At 46.1% G+C, this 23,157-nt stretch overlaps 2 protein-coding genes across 3 annotated transcripts; one reads left to right on the top strand and one right to left on the bottom strand.

Annotated features, from left to right (window-relative positions):
- Positions 1-740: 740 nt before the first annotated feature.
- LOC133495254 (cytochrome c oxidase subunit 6B1) lies at positions 741-3,419 on the top strand. The gene is made up of 4 exons (XM_061809672.1): positions 741-930; positions 1,488-1,606; positions 3,056-3,156; positions 3,231-3,419. The coding sequence occupies exons 2-4, from the start codon at positions 1,501-1,503 to the stop codon at positions 3,282-3,284; spliced, it is 261 nt and encodes an 86-aa protein (XP_061665656.1). The 5' UTR covers positions 741-930; positions 1,488-1,500; the 3' UTR covers positions 3,285-3,419.
- Positions 3,420-5,528: 2,109 nt separating this feature from the next.
- Positions 5,529-23,144, bottom strand: LOC133495250 (katanin-interacting protein). Of its 2 annotated transcripts, none has more exons than XM_061809663.1 (29): positions 23,124-23,144; positions 22,572-22,689; positions 22,147-22,331; positions 20,630-20,718; positions 20,244-20,419; positions 19,183-19,286; positions 19,018-19,119; positions 18,713-18,862; positions 18,023-18,263; positions 16,916-17,032; positions 15,966-16,108; positions 15,635-15,762; positions 15,296-15,392; positions 14,959-15,165; positions 14,430-14,567; positions 12,744-13,488; positions 11,842-12,603; positions 11,561-11,769; positions 11,368-11,443; positions 11,098-11,272; positions 10,586-10,751; positions 10,326-10,495; positions 10,184-10,248; positions 9,418-9,528; positions 9,049-9,188; positions 8,835-8,936; positions 7,759-7,919; positions 7,115-7,197; positions 5,529-6,087 (listed from the first exon to the last, which is right to left on the bottom strand). In XM_061809663.1, the coding sequence occupies exons 3-29, from the start codon at positions 22,162-22,164 to the stop codon at positions 6,029-6,031; spliced, it is 4,734 nt and encodes a 1,577-aa protein (XP_061665647.1). In that variant the 5' UTR covers positions 22,165-22,331; positions 22,572-22,689; positions 23,124-23,144; the 3' UTR covers positions 5,529-6,028. The 2 variants fall into 2 exon arrangements, with proteins under 2 accessions (XP_061665647.1, XP_061665648.1); XM_061809664.1 differs by having other exon boundaries at positions 19,036-19,119.
- Positions 23,145-23,157: the final 13 nt, after the last annotated feature.

Here is a 23,157-nt window from a genome sequence, read left to right as displayed (position 1 = left end):
AGAATCATCTCGAGTAATTCTCTCGTCATGCGTTATTTTGGACAGAAAACTGGAGTGCCAATAAAAAAAAAAACGTGCATTTTTTTTATTTTTAGTAATTATTACAAATCGAAATGTTTTTTGACTATTCATATTTCCAAATATATATAAATATTTTTTAGGTTACTGCAGCAGAATCGTCTCGAGTAATTCTCTTGTCATGCATTATTGTGGATAGTAAACTGACTAGAGTGCCAATAAAAAAGTGATTTTTTTTTTAAATTATTTTTACAAATTAAAATTATTCGTATCTCCACAATTTTTTTTTTTTTTTTTGGGGGGGGGGGCTATTGCAGCGGAATCGTCTCGGTCTGCTTGGGGTCCAGTTTGACGCGCAGGCGCAGTGCCGAACACCGCATCATGTGTACAGTACGTGCCATGTGCCGGTTCGATTCAGTCACGTACCGCTCATACTTCAATAATGACGCACAGGATGCCATTAAATCACTCGGAGCCATTTGGACTCCAAAAAACGCTTTTAAATGTCATTCGGACCTTATTGGACGTGTGAACGCACCCGAAAATATATTCCCGAGAACAATGCGATTTATAGATAAAGCCAAAATACAACATTTTGATACCGGACAAATGCGAGTTAATCATTAAAACGTCGCACACTTCCGCATTGAGAGGCGTTCAAAAGCCTGTGGGAGAATTGGAATTTACCAGTCTGCGAGCGGAAGGGGGTTCATTTACTTAAATTGCTTGTTCAAAATGCGCGTTTTAGGTGCAAAGACGGTCGCCGCTCAATGTGACCCGGGCCGGGTCCGCCATCCCGCCTGCGCGGTTCCGCACGGCTGCCTACGTCACCGTCGGCGGGAGGGGATCTTATCACTTGAACGTCACACTTTCACCTCCGGGCCGACCGACCAAAGTCAGCACAGCACCGAGGTAATTGTTAGTATTATTATTATTATTATTTTTTTTAAATACAGTATCATACATAACACAAATATAGAGTTACATTGCAATTATATTTTATACATAGTTATATCCCACTGTTCATTTCTTATAAGGATATGTGAAATATATTTGCAGGAAATAATCGCCCCCCCCCACCCCACCCCAAGCGTCTCTTTCATTTCCTAATACATTTTTTTTTTTTAAAACCTTCGATTGATAATTTCAAATTATTTGCCTGTTTTTTAACTATTTGGCTGTCATTTGAGTCCACTCGCACGATGTTAAGTTATTTGGGTTTGCAGTGGTGGGAAGTAAACGTTTACAAATAATTCAAAATGCAAATAATAAAATTATATTATAAATCAAAATACTATACCTGGCCTACCTAGCATATGCATATGTATCATAATAAAATCAGAATAGTGTCTAAAGCTCGATTAATATTAGTTAGATTTGAACAAAAATACATCAAACTCATGGATTAACTGAGCGACATATTTCATGATTTGATGTCATGAATGTTTCTTTGATGCTTTTTTTAAAAGATTAAAGTTGAAAATGGCCGAAGACATTAAGATGAAACTGGAGAACTACCGCACGGCTCCTTTCGATGCCAGATTCCCCAACCAGAACCAGACCAGGAACTGCTGGTCCAACTACCTTGGTAAGTCTACAAGGTCACATTAGATTATTATTATTATTATTTTATTCATTTAACAGAGAGCTGGGTTAGGTCTTTTGTAGATATGAAATCTAAAAAAAAAACAAAAAAACAAAAAAAAAAAAAAGTTAAAATGAGACCTAGTTTATTGGAGGAAAATGCATTTCTCATTTATTTTAGAAAATATATATTTTAAAAATGATTCACAGTAAACCATTTAAGCAATTATCTGCTGCGATACATTTGGACAAATGTAGATTTGCAAAAACAGCCACGCGGGCAAAGTAGAGGAACGAAAAATGTTGAAAACGTGTCAAGTTGTTGAAACAAATAAGCCACAATTTTCTTTTCATTATTCATAATTAAATCACAAATACAAAGTGTATGGAAATATATATATATATATTTTAACATTTTACCTGTTTAAACAGCAAAAATATGAAAAAAATATGAACCAACTATTTGAGAGAAATACAAAAATGCAAAATTAGTACATTATAAAAAACCCACCTTTAAACACTTTTCATTCATATATTTCAAAACTGAATGTCATTATAAATGTATAATAAATGAATATACATAAATTCATATATATATATTCATAAAAATATGTATTTATAACATAAATTTCAATATATTGTATTTACAATAAATAAGTCAATTATTTGATTCAATTCTTTTACATTTAACAATTTTTGACATGCATTTTAAAACTGAACATCATTATAAATTATAAAAGTATAATTATATATATATTTACCAAAAAATAATTTATTTCACATTTCATTGTATTTACAAAAAATAAGTCAATTAATTTGATTAAATCTTTTACATTAATAATTATTTGACATGTATTTTAAAACTGAACGTCATTATAAATTATAAATAATATATATGTAAATATTTATATTTATAAAAATAATTTGTAATAAATTTATTACACATTTCATTGCTGTATTTACAATAAAGTCAATTTGATTCAAATTTTACATTTTTTTCATTATTTAATAATTATTTGACATGTATTTTAAAACTGAATGTCATTATAAATGTATTATAAAAAATATATATATTTATAAAAAAAATAATTTGTAATAAATTTCTTACACATTTCATTGCATTGTATTTGCAATAAATAAGTCAATTTGATTGATTCATATCATTTACATCAAATAGTTTTGGAAAAATAAAAAAAAAAAAAAAAGTTAAATGACCCGATTAGGAAGAAGTGCAAAGTTAATATTAGATTGAAATAAAGGAATGCAAAAAAAAAAATGAATTACAGGACTCTTATAGGTTTTATAAATGCTCAGTGCGCGAGATGAAAAGGTGTGTATGCCCCCCCCCCAACGTACCGAAGTCGCATTTTGCAAGTACTCCCCGCCGTCCGTCTACGAATAGACTACCTGATCCTGATACGTTGCGTATTGTGGCGGTCCCGTCTATTTGCAGACTACCACCGCTGCCAGAAAGCTTTGGACGCCAAAGGTGTGGACAAGGCCCCGTGCGAGTGGTACCGGAGGGTCTACAAGTCCCTGTGCCCCCTGTCCTGGGTAAAGAAGGATTTGCGCGCCGGAGTTCAGTTTTTAAGTTTCAAGTTTACAATTCGGTGCGACGTCTCCGTCAGGTCCAGAAGTGGGACGACCAGAGAGCCGAGGGGACGTTCCCGGGAAAAATCTGAAGACCGCCCACAACTTCGGTCGGAGAACGAGCACTTTACGGACGCGCCATGTGCATTTTTTCCCCCCAATCGCCGTGAAAAATGTATAACAGAGCCTTAATAAATGTATCATAATGATATGATATACCCATCTGACTTGTCTCCTGTCCTTAATTCACGCGAGTACTGTTGGGGACGCGTTTGTACGTGACGCTGCTTGTTAAATATAATTAGCGCGACATCTGTTCATTTCGGCTGTGTTGTCTATGGCGCTTCGTATGTTAGCGTTACGCTAAGGGACGTGGAAGTGATATATAAACAGCTTGAAGCAAGCACACGCTGCCTCTTGTCTGGAGAACCGTGAGAGCGAGTTTGAGAACAATCACAAAGGAATTCTTTAAAAATTGTTTTTAATCAAATCTGATTTACTCATTTTAAATGTCTAAATCAAAACTGTTCCCCCAAAATATATGGCGTCTATATGTAGCAGATTTTTAACCATGGAATAGTTGAAAATCAGTCAGAGACCACAAACAAAACAAAAAAGTGAAAATATAGATACTATAATTTTTTAACCACTCCCACATGCTTTAAAGACATGTTTTGTTCAACAAAAATTCTGATCCATTTATACTACAGAATGTGAAGTGGCATGAAATTTATGAACTAGTTTTGGAATCAGAAATCAAGGGTCCAAGTATTGTTGTTTGGTAACACAAAATGCTTGTAATGGGTCAACGTTATCATTTATGACATGACAATTTGAAATTTCGGGACAGATTTGAACAAAAATCACGGACGTTGACGCATGATTTGCTTCCACGGCCCACATAAAATCATGCGGCGGGCCAGATCTGGCCCTCGAGCCTTGAGTTTGACACCTTTGCAGTATACTGTAAAAACCCCCAATTTTTTTTTTTTTAAATAATAAAACAGGATGTGTTGGTGGAAAAAAATATTTAAAAAAAGCACCCCATACATTACACTTGTACACATTTTATTTGTGTTTGAAATAAGCCTACAAGTAATATACAGCGTCAATCAAGATTAGAAAAATAAAGAGCTCCCCCCCCCCCCCCAAAAAAAAAAAAACCCTTAAAAGTACCACGCATACAATAAATCGTCACCCCGTGCTGCGCTATATGACTGAAACGTTCACAGGTACTCAAATTAAAATACATAACTGCATTTTCTATACAAGTAAAACCGCACCAAGTCCAAAGGAGTCACTCACCCTGTGGCTTATTTTACTCAAATATTACAAATTCAGCTCGTGAGATGAAACTTTCACCAGCGGCCGCCGATTCCGACGTGTTGAACCACCTAAACTAGCGACGTCGACGTGTACCCGTCCCGTCGTGAGATCGCCGATATCGCGATTTGAGGTAAAAGTCAGTAGTTTCTGCATATTGGAGGTCGCCGCTAAACGGCGTCGTTTCAAAAAAAAAAAAAAAAAAACTAAGTTTAGAAATACAAATCGAGCCCACCGAATGACCAGAGTGGCTTCAAGTTGTACGGTTGAATCCCAACTTTCGTAAAGGTCACTTAGATTTCAACTATTTATTTTTTTTTTCTCTACGTGACGTCGAGCTCAAGCTCGCGTTTGGCAAAAGTACACCGCGAAGCCGCGTTTACGTCACGGACCGTTCCCAATCAACTGCGTTTTGCACGTTTTAAACAGTAACTAGCAATTCCCTGGATCAGACACTATTGTTGCTAAACCAAAACAGCAGCGCCTAGCTTACCGTAATTTCCGGCCAACAAGCTGCGACTTTTGTCGGACGCTTTCAACCCTGTGGCTCATGCGGTGCTAGTGAAAGAGTTTAGCGTTAGCGCGGCGCTAGCATTAGCACATCGCTAGTGTTAGCTCACCTATAAGCCACAGTACACAGAAAGAGTTTCAAGAGTTTAACGCTAGCTCTGCGCTAACACTAGCTCCGTGCTAACGCTAACTCTTTCTGGATACAGAGGCTTAGAACCAGGTGCGCTCTGTAGGCCGGGAATTCGGTACTTCAGCCCATTTTTTTTCCCCCAATAATAATAATCTTTTTGTTTGTTTTAATGTTCAGAGATGTATGAAAAACTGACTTTTGAAATCGTGTGACATGAACTGGCCGGATTTGTCGCTCGTTGCTTTTATTTAAAACATAAAAAGGGGATTCAGGGAAAACTGTTATGTTGGCAACACTCGTGGGGCCTCCCCGTTGAGTAAACACACCCGCGGGCACGAAAATGAGGAAATGAGGTTCGTGTCGAAGATTGGAGCATGGATTTGGCGCACGGCGTCAGCTTTTTGTTCAGTACGTACGAAAACTCGATACAAAGAGTTCTCTGACACAATTAGCCCACGTTTATAAACGACCACTAGCTACCGATAAGTGTGCATAGCATTTTACATTTTGGTTAGGCAAAGAACTCGGCTCGGTTTGTTGGGATTAAAATCGTGGGAACCAACACGGGACGTAGAAAATGTCCGTCAAACTGGACTGGCTGTTTTGTCATATTGATGTATTTACACGGCACAGGCAGAGTACAGGCACGGGAATATAATACGGCCGGCAAAAAGCAGCCAGACGGGTTATTATTTAGCCTGGCACCGAAGGGGCGGCGGACTCTTCGGTTTTAGTGTTGCGTGCGTTTGTGTGCGAAGCAAACCAGTTGTGATCGGTGCGGAACTCGTCGTCCTCAGCGTGGCTCTTGGACGGCGTGTTTGTAAAATTAAAAGCCGGCGGCAGGCAGGCGTGACGCGAGATACATGTCGTCAGTCAGTACCTCCGGTGTCCGTGTTTCCCAACGTCGGTCATGCAGGTTTTCGGCCGTAGCGCTGAAACGAGGAAGATCGCATTATTTGTGAGAAGAGTTCAGAATTGTTCCAGGGTCAGAGTTTCCCCAATGCATCTGTTTTTTTTTTTTTAATTCAGCCGTTTTTGAAATATTGAGCTTTTAACTTCAAAACGGTTTACCGTACACAGCGCACCTGGTTACAAGCCTCACCGAGTACATTTGTAAAGGAAATACCATTTGGTACATACATACGCCGCCCCCGTCTAAAAGCCGCAAGTGGCCACATTTAAACTCGCATTGAAACACGTGATATTTACAAAAAAAAACGATACACAGAGAGTTTACCCGCTAACGCTAGCACCACGCCAATGCTAATGTTAGAGGCACACTAATGCTAGCGCAGTGCTAACAGGACCGGTTTAAAAAAAACAGTCAGAATCACTGAAACTCGGCAGTAACACGCTAGCGCAGTGCTAACCGGACCGGACCAGTAAAAGTCACTTCCTCGGCACATATATTTCACTTGCGGCAGTTAGAAAAAAATGCACAATTTCGCCGCATCACCGCATAAACCGGAGGGTTGAAAAGCGTGTGAAAAAAGTCGCGGGTTATAGGCCGGAAATTACGGTACTGCAAAGCAACATTGCTTTGGCGCAATCTGGTGGTATCTTAGCGCCTGGAGAACAATTACAAGTGAGTTGATGAGCTTCATTTAGACAAAAGTAGTCATTGTCTGACATCTTGTGGCAAGCATGGGCAATCACAAAGATCTGTAATATTCAGTTTAAACAAGCAGTAAGGGGTGTTAGTTTGCTGAAGGAAATCTTTTGTGAGGAGGTAAAAATAAACAACTGCGATAACGTAGTTGCACAAGTGTGCACACCTTCATATAACCGAGGCTGTTTAGTTCAAATTGATTTTAAAAGGGAATAAGCACGCATGTGTCGCCATGTGAGACCCCCCCTCCCCTCCAATTCCTCGAATAAAGTTCGGATGTTCAGCTACATTTGAGCGGGGTGTGTAGACTTTTTATATGCATCGTCCCGTGTCACGTTTATGTGGCTCACCTGGGTCTGCTGCCTGCTTCTTGCTGTGATGGACGATCTGATTCTCGTTGGTCATCTTGACATCTTGGTCTTCCACGTAATTACTGCGACGTGACGAGATTAAGGAGGGGACCGGGGGGGGGGGGGGGGGGGGCAAAACCATATCATGAATCAGCTGTTAATTAGGGTGGACAAACAAATACTGAAGATAAAAGGGAAGACCGGGGAAGGAAGTGAAAGATCACGGTTCGGAAGAGTGGTCAGGGTGGGAGCTAACTGGGAGGAGGACATTTAAGGGCGATGGGGGGGGGGGGGGGGGGGGGATCATCAATGTGAGGAGCGACCACGAGGGGGCGCTCGCCAGCGTTTACTCACCGCGGCTGGCGTCGGCTACCGCGGGCGCTGAGGTGGGGAAGAGCACAGCCGGTTCATACCAACTCCACCTCACTCCCAACAAAACCGGGTCGACGGTATATTCCCCGGTTAGCTCGCTCTCCCCCGAACCGTACAAAACGTGAACTTCGACCTTTGACCTTATTTTTATGGTCAAAGAGGCCAACCGCCGTTCGAAGTTAACAAAGACAAGTACACGGTGTACTCGCTCAAACCATACCCGGTGTCTTAATTCCGCTAAAGCTAAGTCAAGATTTCCGGCGGCGTCTCACCTGATGACCGTGTTCCTCTCGCGGTGCGCAATGTACGCGTTGTCGGTGAAGAGGATGGTGTGGTACGGCGCCGGCGCGTCGCACGTGGGCAGGATGCCGCGGCCCGTGTGCCTGGCGCTGTCCAAGATGCCGTTGTACACCAGGAGGTCGTCCACCAGCAGCTGACACACGTGCAAAATCTTTTCAATCTGAGCTACGGTCGGTCTCTTCTGTCGACGTTTGTAAAAAGCAGTTCAGAGCACATTTGCTCGTTGCGTCCATGTGCGAACAATTCACACGTGGCATCGTTTAAAAACAGAGTACATGCAGTACAACCTCGGTTCTCGACCACAATCCGTTCCAGAAGTGATTTGTTCGAAAACCGAAATCGATATTTCCCACGTCTGCGTGATACACAATGACAACGCGCGTCGTGGATCAGCTGGTTGGGCCGGGCGAGTTATGTTATTTCCGGGTTTTTTTTCCACGGTCCGTTCGAAATTCACAAGAACAATGCGCAATGTGGCTCAGCTGGTCGGGTTGCGCACGTTAAGTTATTTCCGGGTTTTTTCGCGGTGCGTTCGAATTCACAATAACAACGTGCATTGTGGGTAAGCTAGTTGGGTTGCGCGCGTTTTGTTATTTATGGGTTTTTTCGCGGTGTGTTCGAATTCACAATAACAACACGTGTTGTGGGTCAGGTGGTCTGGTCGCGTGTGTTATGTTATTTCCGGGTTTTTTCCACGGTGCGTTCGAATTCACAATAACGCGCATTGTGGGTCAGCTGGTCGGGCTGCGCGCGTTATGTTATTACCGTGTTATGTCACAAGCGTTAAGAGTACCGATTTTGAATGGAAAGCAGAAGCAAAAAAAAAAAAAAAAAAATCTAGAAATGTTTTCATTCGAAAACCCATTTGTTCGAGTATTCACCGTACTATACTAGTGTGCAGGACATGAGGTCCACAAAATAAATATACAAAAACGCCAATTCCCACAAAGTTAGGACTTTGTGCTAAAGTTAAAAACGATAAATTAGGAGGCCAAACGAATGAAAGTTGTATCTCAAGGCAGCGTTTTGCAGAGTAAAGGAGGCTCACCCCAAACTCTTTAACGCCTCTCTGTGGGGTCTTGGAGTAGTTCCACAGTTTAATCATGGACACGGTCACCGGCTGATCGAAGATGACGTAAACGCGGTTGACCTGCACAGAAATGACACATTCAAAGCCTCTCAAAACGCGGTTGACCTGCACAGAAATGACACATTCAAAGCCTCTCAAAATCCCCCCCCCCCTCGGTAAATCGCGTCCTCACTAGTCCAGGGAGCACCGGAGCCAGCCACATGTGCCTCCCATCCTGCGTGGCGTTGAAGCCGTCTATTAATTTATCGGGAGTCCTCACGTCGCCGCTCACGTTGTCCAGCACGTTGACGCTGTCTGGGAAAGCAGCGATGTCTGGCGGACGTTGAGGAGCAGATGGCAACTTGATGTACGCTTGCTTTCAACATCTGTGGCGTCAATACCAATTGAGATGTTGCACCATTTCGGGAAGAGTCTGGAAAACCGTGTCGCGTTCGCATCAAATCTATTTTTTGCAACATACGGGCCAAAAAGTTCAGCCTTGGTGTGTTGAGATGCAGATTGGGAAGGGGTAAAAAGTAGCGAGCGGGGGTCAAAAGGATACTGTTGTCGCTGAGGCTGATCTTGTCATGGTTCTGGTTGTAGAACTCCAGGCCGTTGAGGCCGATGTAGTACGGGTCTCCCCAGGTGGTTAACAGCTGCAGCTGAAAGATGACTGCGGGTTCAACAAAAATGAAATTAAGGAATTCATAACAGGAAGCTTAACGTAATCAAAACACACTGCGGTGCTACGAGTCTTGACAATTTAAAAAAAAAAAAAAAAAAAAACATCAAGCAAGTGACAGATTGTAACTACAAAATGAGTTAGCGTAATTTCCGGCCTCCAAGCAGCGACTCCCCCCCCCCCCCCCACACGGTTTACGCGGTGATGCGGCTAATTTGTGCAAGGGGGCACTCGAGCGGAAAAGGCAAGAATGAGAGCGGCGGAATATATGTGCCGAGGAAGTGACTTTTACCGGCGTTGGCTAGCACTGTGTTACCAACGTGTCTCAGTGATATTTACTGGTAAGTTTTGCTTTAACCGACCCTGCTAGCGGTAACGCTGCGCTAGCACTAGCGTTAACACTGCGCTAGCATAGCGCTAGTGCTAACAGGGGCCATTTTTTTTTTTTTTGTAAATATCTCGTGTTTCGATGTGGGCACTTGCGGCTTTTACACAGCTGCGGCGTATGTATGTACCAAACGGTATTTCCGTTACAAATGTACTCGGTGAGGCTTGTAACCAGGTGCGCCCTGGAGGCCGGGAAGTCAAGGTACGTGCGTGGTTCATTATGTGCCAGACGGAATACTTCAAATTTGCAAAAGGATACATCCACAGGGCATGATGGGAGCTTCGTAGTCCATGCTCGCTTGTTCGGCTTTTTTCGCGCTCCGCCTGAAGCGGACACAATCGAGTTTTGCATTAATGTTTATTTCTCCGGTACCGACGATGACCCACGCACACGTTCTTACTTGTTGGGATACTCTTCGGCGCTCTTGCCGTCTGCCGGCGGCTGGAGGTAGTCCAAGAAGAGGATCTCTTGGGCGAAGTCGAAGTGACAGTTGCCGGGTCCTTTCCTGATCAGGAAGCCTTCAACGGGGGAGATGGTGACGTCGTCCACCGTCACGTGGATCACCTTCACCTAAGCGCAACATTTTGTTTTTTCGACCCATGTCCTCCGTGGTGCGGTTTTTCTTTACAGTGTTTGTTGTCACGAATGAGAGCGTCCCACCCCTCGGTACGAATCCTCCGCGGACTTGTTGTAGTTCCAGACGCGCAGCCCAGCGATGGTCTGGGCCTGCGGGAAGTCGACGGTCAGGCTGCGAGGCTCTCCGTGGGAGAACGGGATCAGCCACATGCGTTGGCCGTCCGTGGTGATGTTGTGGCCGTCGATAAGCCTGAACGAAAAGACACGCGCCGTTTCTAAAAAGCAGAATTGTGTCACTGGCAGGAAAGTAGGCCGCTAGACGGGAGATTTGTACAATTAGGTGCAATGGATTTTTTTTCTTCATGGTCAGGGGGATTTATTTACTCGTCTCCAGAAAAGTGAGACTCAAAAGTTGTCAACGTGCAGATAAATGACTCCTTTTCCAACTCATAAAAGGGCTTTATATCTTTACCAAAGTTCAGCACGATGGATTCTCGTCGATTATTTGAAAAATAGTCGTTAGAGCAGTCGGGAAAAAGTCAGGGACGAGCTAAAAAAGAGTCAAAGTAGGTCAGGTGAGGAGTTTTTAGGCATACTTATCGAGGGTCTGCGAGTCTTCGTATTCGGGCAGGTCGTTGGGGTCCCCGGGTGAAACGTCCATAAAACCGGGGTGCAGGGGCAACGCCTCCCCGTCCCTCCCGACCACCTCCAGCCCCGTCAGGCCCAAGTAATGGGAGTCGCCCCACGTTGACGCCAGCTCCAGACGGAGGCCTTAGCGGGTGGGGGGGGGGGGGAAGAGAAATTGGTTGAAACAAGAGAACTTGCGACGGTGGAGCGAAAAATGTTCAAAAAAAAGGTGCACTCACACTTTCCGGTGTACATCCCAGGAATCGGCTCCATGTTCTCCAGCTGGCTCACGGTTACGTTGAGGTGAAGTTTCAACTGAAAGAACATTTTACATATTTCACAAGAATCTTTCTTACGCCTCAGAAAGCGGCGCTTGCGTGTGACGATATCGCAACGGATTCACGGACGGGCATTCCAAGCCGCGTAACTCACGGCGAGGTCGTCCTCTCGGAAGCCGGCCTGGGTGAACGGCCTTTCGTCGCCCTCTCCGTCTGCGGTGCGCGGTCGGCGCAGCTCCTCCTCGTGCACGGGATTGTCCGAGCCTTCGCTTTCGCCCAGGAAGGTCGCGTCGAAACGCGACATGGCCTCCAGGATGTCGTCGTCGGTGGTGAACAGGATCGTGTCGCCGAATTGATCCAGACCTGATTTCGAACGATGTAAAACAAATTCGATAATAGGTACGACTGCGACTTGAATATTTTCGCTTTCGATACCTCCTGAGAGAGTCCCGGAAGCTTTGGCGATCTCGCCCCTGAAGATGCACCTCCCGTCCAGCAGCATCTCCACCTCCTTCGCCCCTCGGAAAGAGTGAATGCGCGACTTGTTGTAGTTCCACACGCGGATCATCGCAATCTGGTGGGCGCGGCCGAAGTCCAGGAAGACGGTGTGGCTCCGGCCGGGCGTGAACGGGGCCAGCCACAGGTGCATGTCGTCCTGTGTGCGATGGACGCCGTCCGTCAAGTTGGCGACCACGCGGGGGTCCTTGCCGTACGCCGGGAGTATGTTGATGTCGGGGGGGTCCGCGCTGATGTGAGCGGGCCGGAGGGGCTCTCCGCTGGAGCTGAACACTTCCAGGCCGTTGAGGCCCACGTAGTGGCGGTCCCCCCAGGTGGACAGAATGCTGATGACCAACCTTTGACCCTTGGGGAGCACCGGGATCTCAAAGTCCTCCTCCTGCTCCATGAAGAAATCCGCATCAAGGCCCTCGCTTGGGAGGCCTCGGGGGGCGGCGGAGGAGCGAGGGGGGCTCGTGGACGCGGCGTCGGCGGACGGCGCGGGGGACCCGCGGCCGCGTTGCTCTCGGAAGTCGTCGAAGACGTCGCCCTCGAAGCCCATGTTGGAGAGGCGCCCGCGTTGGCACTGGTTGAACTTGGTGAGGGAGTCCCACGATTCCATGAGGGCGTCGTCCCGGTGGCTGTGGCCCAGCGGCCTCGGGGACCGCTGCCTCCTCCCGGCGTTGGCCGACATCGTTGCCTCTGCGCGATACGCAGACATTACAAGGTGTGTTAGAAAGAGTACAAGAGTTCAAATCGGTAGTTCTACTTTTAACAATCTTTTTCCACGAGTACTTGTAGTGCTGCCACCTCTCCAAAAAACTTCAAATGAAAGTTTCCACCTCGGTTCGGCTTCCCGTGTTGCTCCTCCGTCTGCCTGCTTCTCAAGGAGCTCCTCCGCCCGCTGAACGGCCGCTCGTGCTTTTGCTCTCCGAGCTCATCCGGCAGGTCGCAGTTCAAATCCAGAGAGTCGGCCTTCCACTGGGCCCCGTTGCTCGCCCTCTCCCCTCCCCTGCACACCCGGGCGGGGTTGCACGGCAGCTCCGGGAGCAACGACGACGACGACGACGAGGCCGAGGACGGCGGTTTGGGCTCCGGCGGGGGCTGGTGGGGAACCAGCCAGCGCGGCCTCTCCCTGCCGGCCTCGCAGCCCTCCGGGGCGGCCCTCTTGAGGGGCTGCAGCCACTGCGGGGTCATCCGCGAGGAGGACGGCTGCATGGTGACGGTCTGCGCCACGGGTGGGGGCTCGTCAAACGAGTTCTTCTGCGCGGGGGTGCGCCGAGCGGAGATGGGAGGAAGTGGGGCGTGGGAGCTCTCCTGAGCGTCCATCGTACCCTGGCTTGACGCGTCCGGCGGCAGGAGAGCGGAACTCAGATGCCGGTGCGTGCCGCCGTCATCGTGGCGCCGGAGGTTGTATCCGGACGACGGAGGGCTGGAAAACAAAGAATCTGAAGCCTGGAAGTCCTCGAGCTCAACGGTGGTGCTGTAGTCGAAGATCTGGCTGCCGCAGCCTCTCTCGAGCTCGCCCTCAAACACGAGCGTGCTGTTCACGTACAGCTTGACATGACGTGCACCGAAGTCAAGTTCCTGGAAAAAGGAAGAAAAAAAAAAAGGGGTGGGGGTGGGGGTGGGTCTTCATTTGCAGAGTATTTATTGTACACTGCAAAATCTAAAATACTCTTCAGTACTTTTTCTTTCAGTGAAGAGTTCAAAGATGGATTTTAAAAAAAAAGTCACAAAATGCATCAAAGATGTAAAGAACAAAAAAATATTAATAACACTTTAAAAAGGGGTGCATTGAATTTTCAACAGCTCGACTTTTTTTTTTTTACAATTTAACATGAGGGAAATAGCATAGCTTAGAAATGCATCCTAACAATACAAAATTTAATCCTCCACCCAATCTAGAAAAAAAAAATAATGCTACTGCTACATTTTTTTTTTTTTTTTAAATCATCATCACAATCTGGCTCGCACTGTCACACATCAGGAGCAGAACTAAATAGCCACATCGATGGGTCAATAATGCATAGATAGGATGTAAGTCCGCTGAGCAAAGTAGCCGTCACGGATGACAAGAAATGGCTGACGCCCAGCCTAAATCCGACTGATCCTCCTGGCAGAACACCCACAGAAACCCCCGTCAGCCTCAAACCTTCCCCGGCTTAAAACCGTCCTTACCTGACACGGTCACTCGCTCAATCCCAGACTTTGGGACAGAATTCTGGAATCGTGGAAAGAAACTACAGCGAAACGTACAGGGCCAGACGTGCACCTGAATGAACAACAGCGAGGATGAACGCACACGAGCCCACGTTTCCTCTTCCGCTAATCTTCAGGGCTAATCTCTCTGCGCTCCACATTTGGGACAGACTGAGTGGCAGCTCAGACAGCCACTCGCTTGAAAAGAACTTCAGCCTGATGTAACGGCACAAACGGGGGTGGGGGTGGGGGTGGGGGGGGGGGTTCGCCCGCCCGCCTCCGTCGAAAGCCCGGCGCCGCAATTACGGGAAAAAAAAGCCACTCACGTTAAGGCATCGGTTGTAGTTCCAGATTTTGATGCGGGAGATCCCGAAGTCTGCGGCGCGCTCCGTGTTGCGGATGATGAAATAGAGCTGGATGGGGGGGTGGAAGCGGCACGTCCACATGTGGCGCTCCTTGGTGGTCTGCGAGCCCGCCGGAGCAAAGAAATATCAGAGAACGCCACTCCTCTCTGTCCGAGCTTACCATTGAAAATTAAAGTGTCGTTTCTGCCAATAAATCACTGGAGAGGAGGAAATTAATTTAGCCAAAAGGTTTATTGAATTATTTTTTTTTTACACCTAGTTGACTGTGTACTTACTCTTTATAATGTAGTGGATATAAAATCTACAATTTCCTGTTCAAACGGCAGATTTGCGTGTGGTGTATGCAATCGAGTTCTACCCGAATGAAAAATAATCATCATATTAAAATATTTAAGATCATAAAAGGGACCTAATTTTGTGGCTGCTGTGTTTTCGATAACTTTCGTCAAACTCGTATTTTTCATTTTTATCCCCGAGGCTGCAGACCGACCTTCGCCTTGCCGTTGACGAGCGCCGCCAGATTCCCGGGATGGTCGGCGTTCCTGATGTCGAGGTCGTGCGGCGACACGTGCAGCCTCTTGTTCCCGGGCCCGAAAAACTGCAGCTCAGTCAGGCCCACGTGCAGCTCGTGGCCCCAGTTGGACAGGATCTCCATGGTGACGTACAAAGCGGGGGGGACCTCGGACGACCGCCTCAGCTGACGTGACCAAAAAAAAAAAAAAAAAAAAAAAAAAAAAAAAAAAAAAAAAAAAAAAAAAAAAAAAAAAAAGGTGCTCTCAAGGACTCCCGACTCGGCATTTGTGTGACACGCGGCTCCCGGAACTCACCGGGGTCTTGCCGCAGTCCGTTTTGACGCCCTGAGGAACGTCGAAGCTGGGCGCAGCTTCCAGCTCCTCCAACGCTTTCAGCAGTTTGTGCTGCTCCCTGAAAGGCAACACGACAGTCGGCTGCTTCCTTATCATCTCCGCGCCACTCGAGAGGGACAAAGAAAACGTTCGGTTTCGTGTTGGCTGCTATAAATAGCATACTTGGATGCCTTGGGACCTGCTAAAATGTAACCATTGAGCATAAATAGCTCTCAAACAGCGGTCCGGGAGAACCTTCGGAAACATTTCTCTCCCCTGGACCCACGACGGGGCTAAATCTCAACTTTTATTTGCTCCAACCTGGCTCCCATGAACGTGATTCTCTGCATGGCCGCCGTGACGCCGCACTCCTCTTTGCCGCCGCCGCTGCTGCTGCTGCTGCTGCTTTGGCGATGCACTAAGCCGTTCGTCGTCGGCTGCCCTCTGCCCTGGATCAAGTGAAGCAGAATGGAAGAATCAGACAAATATACACACACACACACACACATGCATACATATGCACAAAGCTTTCGCGTTTGGGTTTATTGCGGGCCAAATCTGTCACTGGATTAAATTCATCAGCACGCGCGCAGTGAGTAGCGTACAGCGACAGTGGGAATAAGGTCACGGCGGTCGGGCGTCTAATGCGAACCGTGTTGCGAGCGAAGAGCTCGGAACTCGTGTTTTCTCTCTGGATGGCCTGGCACACCCCGCGGGCGACCTCGTCCCGGTCTTGCTCCTCGGTGAACGCCCTCCTGGCTGCCGACAGGCGTCTCTCCGCCTGACTTGCTGGCCCTCAAAACACACACATAGTCATTCGTCATGCAGCGATACATCCATCCATTTTCTTTAGCCGCTTATCCTCACAGGGGTCGCGGGGAGTGCTGGAGCCTATCCCAGCTGTCAACGGGCAGGAGGCGGGGTTACACCCTGAACTGGTTGCCAGCCAATCGCAGGGCACGTGGAGACAGACAAAAGTCGCACTCACAATCACACCGAGGGGCAATTTAGAGTGTCCAATTAATGTTGCATGTTTTTGGGATGTGGGAGGAAACCGGAGTGCCCACCCGGAGAAAACCCACGCAGGCACAGGGGAGAACAGGCATCGAACCCGGGTCCTCAGAAGCGTGAGGCCAACGCTTTACCAGCTGATCCACCGTTTTTTTAAACAATGCATACGAGTACCGATGCTCGATGACACCGTTACAACACGCAATCGATAAAAACGTACTCTTATGCTTTTTTTTCCCTAAAACTTATCATAAACACTGAATGGGTTTCAGTCGTATATTAATTTATCGTTAATGATGTTACTATACAAATGCATGTTTTCCTAACAGTCTTTCCACAGATTTCACTTAAATGTATTCTGTAAGACGAGACATTTCCGATCATTTTCCGCACCCCTCATCTCGTTTTTGAGCGTGTCGGCAAGCTCCATCTTACTCCAGCCGACCGCAGGCCGGCTCGCCAGTCAATCGCGAGGCACGTCCTGCCGAAAGACGCTCACGTTCGCGGCGTCACTGGGTCGGAATTAACTCGGTGACCCGTGCGGAAACATTTTTGTCCCGAAGAAATGCTCATTAAAAGCTCAAGACTTACTCGGGCTACCCCAGCTGTCTTTCGAAGGCGGCACATCTAATGTTTTGCTCTTCACCAGCACCGGCTTGTCACTGTTATCCTTCCTCTTTGCAGACAAGGAACGCTGGAGCTTACGACCTGGAACAAATGAGGGTAGGGAAGAATTGCCCTCTTGGATCAATACGCTACGTGTCGTCGGTGTCAGGCAGAATCTTTGCATCTCCAAAACAACAGGAAAAAAAAATAAAAGAACAGCATCATTTTTTTTTGTTATCAAACATCACTAAAGATCTGATACTATTTTCAACTCTTTATATCTATCCACCCATCCATTTTCTTAGCTGCTTATCCTCACAAGGGTCGCGGAGAGTGCTGGAGCCTATCCCAGCTGTCGACACCCCGAACTGGTCGCCAGCCAATCGCAGGGAACATCGAGACAGTCACACTCACAAATCACACCTATGGGCAATTTAGAGTGTCCAATTAATGTTGCATGTTTTTGGGGATGTCGGGGGTGACCGGAGTGCCCGGAGAAAACCCGCACGGGCACGGCGGAGAACATGCAAACTCCACACAGGTGGGTCCGGAATTGAACCTGGGAGCTCAGAACTGTGAGGCCAACGCTTTCAAGCTGATCCACTGTGCCGCCAACTCTTTATAATAATAATAATAATAATCATTTCTAAAGTAAATAAAAATAACACACCCACATTAGTCCTTAAACAATAAATCGATTTGAAAAAAAATATTAAATTGACCAACATTGGTTTCCACATGGCGTCTTTTGATTGCATACAGATTATTTTTATCCAGTTATTTGACAGTTAAAAAAAAACAATAACGTTACGGTTTTGCCCCAGATGATTTATACTTCCATGATTTATTTTGCAAGCATTTTTTTTTCTTCCTGAATTCAAACGTGATCAAAATTTGTTGCTGGCCCAGACGCAAACCAAAGCATTGATGTACATTTACAAGCTAAATCGTAGCAGTGGGTCAACACTCTTTATTTTGTAGCATTAGCCTTACTTCCTGTACATGAAAGCTTTGAATAGTTTGTGTCCCATCATATTTCAGCCTCTACGTCAGTAGTGCAGGGTTTTGTAACGTGGATGGTGACACACCCACCTTTGGGCGCCGGCCCAAAGTCGAGGACGATGAGGTCGGCCGGGTCAAAATGGCAACGCGAACCGCCGGGCTGAGGGCTGGAGGACGATTTTGAGTTGGAGACGGGAAGTCCCAGCTCGTCGAGGCTCTCCGTGCTCTCGCCGCGCTCGATTTGCTCCTCCACCCACTCGTCGTCCGACTCCTCCCCCGCGGAGCCGCGGCTGCTCCGCCGCATGCTGTTCTCCAGGCTGCGCCTCAGAACCTGGTTGACGGGAGGCCGCGCTCGGTTATTACGTGATACGCAGCCGGCAGCTGATAAATATGATCAACAGTTGTGTTTATTAACCCGCTTTGAAAAGTCGCCACAAGTTGTGAATTATTATTGTTTTTTTAAATGCACCACCTTCATCTCATTTTTTTCATGTTATTAAAAACCTACCCCAAGAACTGGGGTGTGTAGACTTATTTCCACTTTACATAATTCTTAAGTCAGCTTGAGGATGCTGGGCAAAGTAAGGAAGAGGGAAAAAAATGACACGCTGTGGTGACCCCTAACGGGACAATCCGAAAGTAAACCAAGAAGAAATGAAGGGAGGAAAAGTACAAAGCTCACAAAATCAATTATTAAGTGCAGTACAGGCACCAAGAAAATCGACTTATGTACAATAAAACCGTATTTTTGTACCTTGTTAACCCCCCCCCCCGACTGACCTTCACGTCTTCGAGATTGAGAAGCACCTTGTCGCCGAGCTCCTGGCTCGCTTGTCCCGCCGGGCTGTCGGGCCTGGTGCCGAAGGAGCGCGAAAACATGCAGGTGTCCCTCGGGGGGCAGAGAGCGCGAGGCGAGCGTGGGCTGCAGCTCTGTGCAAGCGGATTTTGGGGGGGGGGGGGGGCAATGATGGAGAGATGCTAAATCGTTACGGACAGCTGCAGCTGACACAAAGCCCCTCCCCTTTGTAAAAAAAAAAAAAAAATGTAACAAAAGCTTGGTGGACATTGTGTGCATTTTTTTTTACCTCCATGTCTACGCTTACATAAGGCTCAAAATCATCGGAGTAGCGCTCGTGCGGGCAGATCTTCAAACTTGGTCCATCTTCTGTTCGGATTATGACGGGATCCTGCTCGCACATCGAAATATCGGAATTTCGGAGCATACGGCTCGTCGGCGCAGATGGGCGTACCTGCGTCCATTCCTTCCTCTGGACCTTTCCGGGGGCAGTGCGGCTCCTCCGCTTGTGGCCGGCCTCCAAATCTTCACTTAGCTGGTGGGCGCTTCTACAGACATCTGCCGATGAGTCGCAGCACGGAAAAAAAGGGAACGTGAAGAGCGAGCGGGCGAACGGGCCGCAATTATGCGCGCAGATGGTCCGACGGCGCATATGAGGGAGGCGAGGAAAAGCTGCTGCCGGCTACAACTGTCACTTATCATTTATTCAGCGTGGACTCGCAGCAAGATCGTGGCATGCGAACCTCACGGAAAATGTATACAGTCGCATAGACTGAGAATGAATGAATACTAAACATAAGAAAGACTGACCAGCGTATAAATAATTTTCCAAGTCAGTGTATGAAAATTAACAGTTCAAAAAGATTAAACGCAGCTGTTATGTTAAATACAACTAATATGTATATAAATATATTGTACCAGCTTAAAAAAAAAAAAGATTTGTCACAGGAATGTTACGCAGTTTGGCCACTTAACTAAGTGATTTTTTTTTTTGCAAACCACTAGAGGGAGCCCACCCACCACCAGGGGGGGAATTTAAGATTTTTTTTTTTTTTTAAATCCCAAATAAATGGGATAGACAACCAGTACAGTGATGCCTCAGTTCTCGACCGCTATCCGTTCCAGAAAACGGTTCGAGAAATGATTTGTTCGAAAACCGAATCGATGTTTCCCATTACAATGAGTGGGAAAAGAAATAATGCGTTTCAGGCCTAAAAATTTTGGGGCTTTTTAAAGCATTTTTTTTAGACATTCCGAATAATAAACTGCATAGTAGGAATACATGTATAGTTTAAATACCGTATGTAAAAAAAAACAATTTAAGAAATATATGTTGTTTTTTTTTCTTAAAATGTATGCTTTAATAGTAGAGTACGCTAGGCTCGGAGTGCATTGCCGTATCTGTAGCAACTCGGCCCCCGGTATTTTATCATCAAACAGGTGAATCCGCAGGTGCTGAACTGCGAGTATGCGGCGGTCGACTTTACATCAACTCCTAGAACACAGACTACAAACCGGCTGTGCAGGCAGCCCTCCAAACGGACGCGGCGGTGACAGGCTTGCGGTTGGCGCTCTTGTCCTGCTTCTTGCAAGATTCAGCATTGGCGCCGTTGAAATAAATGGAGAAGCCTTGTTCTAGTCTTTCCAGCTCAATCTCTCTGGGGCCTTTGGATTTGAGTCGATTCAGGATCCTGTGGATCACAGACAAATTTATACACAGCGCTACAAAACCTCCTCCTCCCTCAATTTATTGAAACGTTCTGGTGTAAACCCTCTCAATTCTCGGAACCGTGTGCCGCTTTTTACGGAATTAATCAAACGCTAAAAGTCGCGGCGCGGTTCAGCATCTTCACTGTGAAATCCAATACGCGTCTCTTTCAGAGCCCGTCCTCGCGCTTCACCTGTTTTTGTGCTGGAGGCCGATTAAATATTCATCCGCGTCGTCGTCCACAGCGGGAGCGCGTCTCCTTCCACGGCCCGCCTGAGTCTCCTTCAAGAGCGCACAAACATGTCAGGAGGGACCAAATCGGCTGTCTGAATACGCAGCACAATCCGTTACTGATAATAATCAATAACCACCACATAGGGAATGTCAACTATTCACCCATCCATCCATTTTCTTTTGCCGCTTATCCTCAAGAGGGTCCCGGAGAGTGCCGGAGCCTATCCCAGCTGTCAACGGGCAGGAGGCGGGGTACACCCTGAACTGGTTGCCAGCCAATCGCAGGGCACATAGAAACAAACTCACTCGCACTCACAATCACACCTACGGGCAATTTAGAGTGTCCGATTAATGTTGCGTGTTTTTGGGACGTGGGAGGAAAACCGGAGGAAAAACACACAGGCACGGGGAGAACATGCAAAGTCCACGGAGGCGGGTCCACGATTGAGGAATGTCAACTGTTTTTGCAAAAAAAAAAAAAAAAATAAATAAATTTAGTTTTATCTTTCTGAGAACTTGCCAAAAAAAATAAAAAAATACAAGCAATAACCTCAAAATATGTGATATTGCATTCCAAGATAGCATCTGTAAAAACGTAACTGCCAGGGTGCAAATATCTGCCCTTTCGGTGTGATAAGGCCACAAATAGAGATAAAGCAATTTTGTTTTGAAAATAGTAATAAGAAATTTTAAATCATTTAAAAACAAGCCAAATAAAAAAAAAATAACACTTGAAGCTGATGTCGCTTCTGCTGGCAATTTAATCCATTTATGTGCAGCATAATAACTGAATGCTGTTTAACCATATTCAAAATGAAAATACTGTACTACAATCAATACGTGTTCACTATTCGTGTAAACCGTTTCTAGACGAGGACTCAACGAAGGGGGGAAAAAAATGGAGAAATTGAAGTCATCGGTGTAAAAGTATGATCAAATTTAAATGAAAAAAAAAATGGGAAAAATACAATTGGCACTAGTCCCGATACTGGTTATTTTTGTGCCAACTCCTCCATCAGTTGTTTTGCAGCGCAACATTTAAAAGAGGCCCTTTACACGTGCAATAATTTCCAAAGCTTTCCCAATATCTCCCATTTCAGTGACAAATCTATGAATAAAGATCAAATATTTGCTTAAATTTTAAGGAACATCCGTGCACAATCATGCAACATTAGCAGGAAGGAAGGGAGGGAAAAAAAAATCCGAAAAACCTTACTTGTGAATTACTACGGGCTACTGCATCCGTCGAAGAGCAGAGAGCGCAGAAGATACGCAAGGCGGAGAAGAGGAAGACAGGAATAGTGGTTAATGGCAGCAGTTCAAGGAGGAAGCAAAAGCAGTGCAACACGAGTGCTGGGATTCAAAGCACCTCGAAGGTGGTGCATTTAAAAAAAAAAAAAAAAAAAAAAAAGGAAGCGGCCGGCTGTGGACACATTTTGGACAAACGAGTCACTACGCCGAGCGAACGTGGCCTACCTGGTTGTTAGAATCCATCGCGCGGCGGCAGCTGCGGGCAGTCGAGCAGATGCTGGGGCCACATCACCTCGCGGTGCGTTCCGGTGCCCCTCGGAAAAAAGGCAAACATCACCGCCTCGCCTGACCTTGGGATGGGCCACGAGGAAAGACCTCAACTTTCAGCGGGTATTAACAGAGATGGGAAGCTGCAGAGGAGGGGAAATATCACATTTGTGCATTTCTTTGAGGTGTTTTTCGAGTGAGGTTATGGAAATTCTGCGCTTCGGTGAAGACAACCACGATGTGATGCCTTTATTGTGGGCCTATGTGATGTTAACAGTTGCGTGTGCTCTTTGTTGAAATGGATTTAAGACAGAAACACAGTACACAGATAGCAAATTTTTGCTACAAAACCCGGACATTTTTTGTTTTAAGCTCAAACTGACCTTTTCCCCCTTCCAGCGTTTTGGAGGTGCACGTCGTTGGTTTCCTGGTGGCATCCATCTTCCAGCCAAATTGTCAATCAAGGCCGATATCTTATTATTTTCTCCCCTCTGGTAAACGCTGCAGGTAAATATATACAGATAAAAAAAAAAAAAAAACAACCACCCTATGTTTAGCTCGGAATAAGAAATATTTTCGACCCTGCCTAGCAACGAAGGACAAACATCCGTTAATTACCGCGTAGCCGATTAAAATTTTATTTTTAAATGAAACGCATGACAACGCAGACATAACAAGATAAGATAACCGTCACTACTGTAATTCCAGCGGCCGAATTCGAATCAACGACATTCATTAGCTGTTTAAATGAGTTTACGAGTACGAAAAATGTACTACAGATGTTTCACAGTGAGTACGGGCAACGTAAACAATTAGCACATAATGTACTGACTTGTAGCGGACACCGCATGATAGATAACAAAACCCAACATGTTCTCCACATTAAATATAGTGAAGACTTAAGTCAAAGTGGATTTAATTCTGAAGTCACTTACCGTTATTGTGCTTCGCCGCCGATATAAAAATGTT

The sequence above is a fragment of the Syngnathoides biaculeatus genome, chromosome 22, assembly GCF_019802595.1.
Source record: "Syngnathoides biaculeatus isolate LvHL_M chromosome 22, ASM1980259v1, whole genome shotgun sequence".
Taxonomy (NCBI): Eukaryota; Metazoa; Chordata; class Actinopteri; order Syngnathiformes; family Syngnathidae; genus Syngnathoides; species Syngnathoides biaculeatus.
Note: the sequence above shows the minus strand (reverse complement) of the source record. Positions and strands in the feature narration are given on the sequence as shown.

Coding starts and splice junctions, on each gene's coding strand:
- LOC133495254 (XM_061809672.1), top strand. CDS start 1,501: ATGGCCGAAGACATTAAGATGAAACTGGAGAACTACCGCACGGCTCCT. Junction 1,607..3,055: donor CTGCTGGTCCAACTACCTTG/GTAAGTCTACAA, acceptor GTCTATTTGCAG/ACTACCACCGCTGCCAGAAA. Junction 3,157..3,230: donor CCCTGTGCCCCCTGTCCTGG/GTAAAGAAGGAT, acceptor CGTCTCCGTCAG/GTCCAGAAGTGGGACGACCA.
- LOC133495250 (XM_061809663.1), bottom strand. Junction 15,166..15,295: donor CGGACTGCGGCAAGACCCCG/GTGAGTTCCGGG, acceptor TGGTCACGTCAG/CTGAGGCGGTCGTCCGAGGT. Junction 14,568..14,958: donor TCGTCAACGGCAAGGCGAAG/GTCGGTCTGCAG, acceptor GCGGGCTCGCAG/ACCACCAAGGAGCGCCACAT.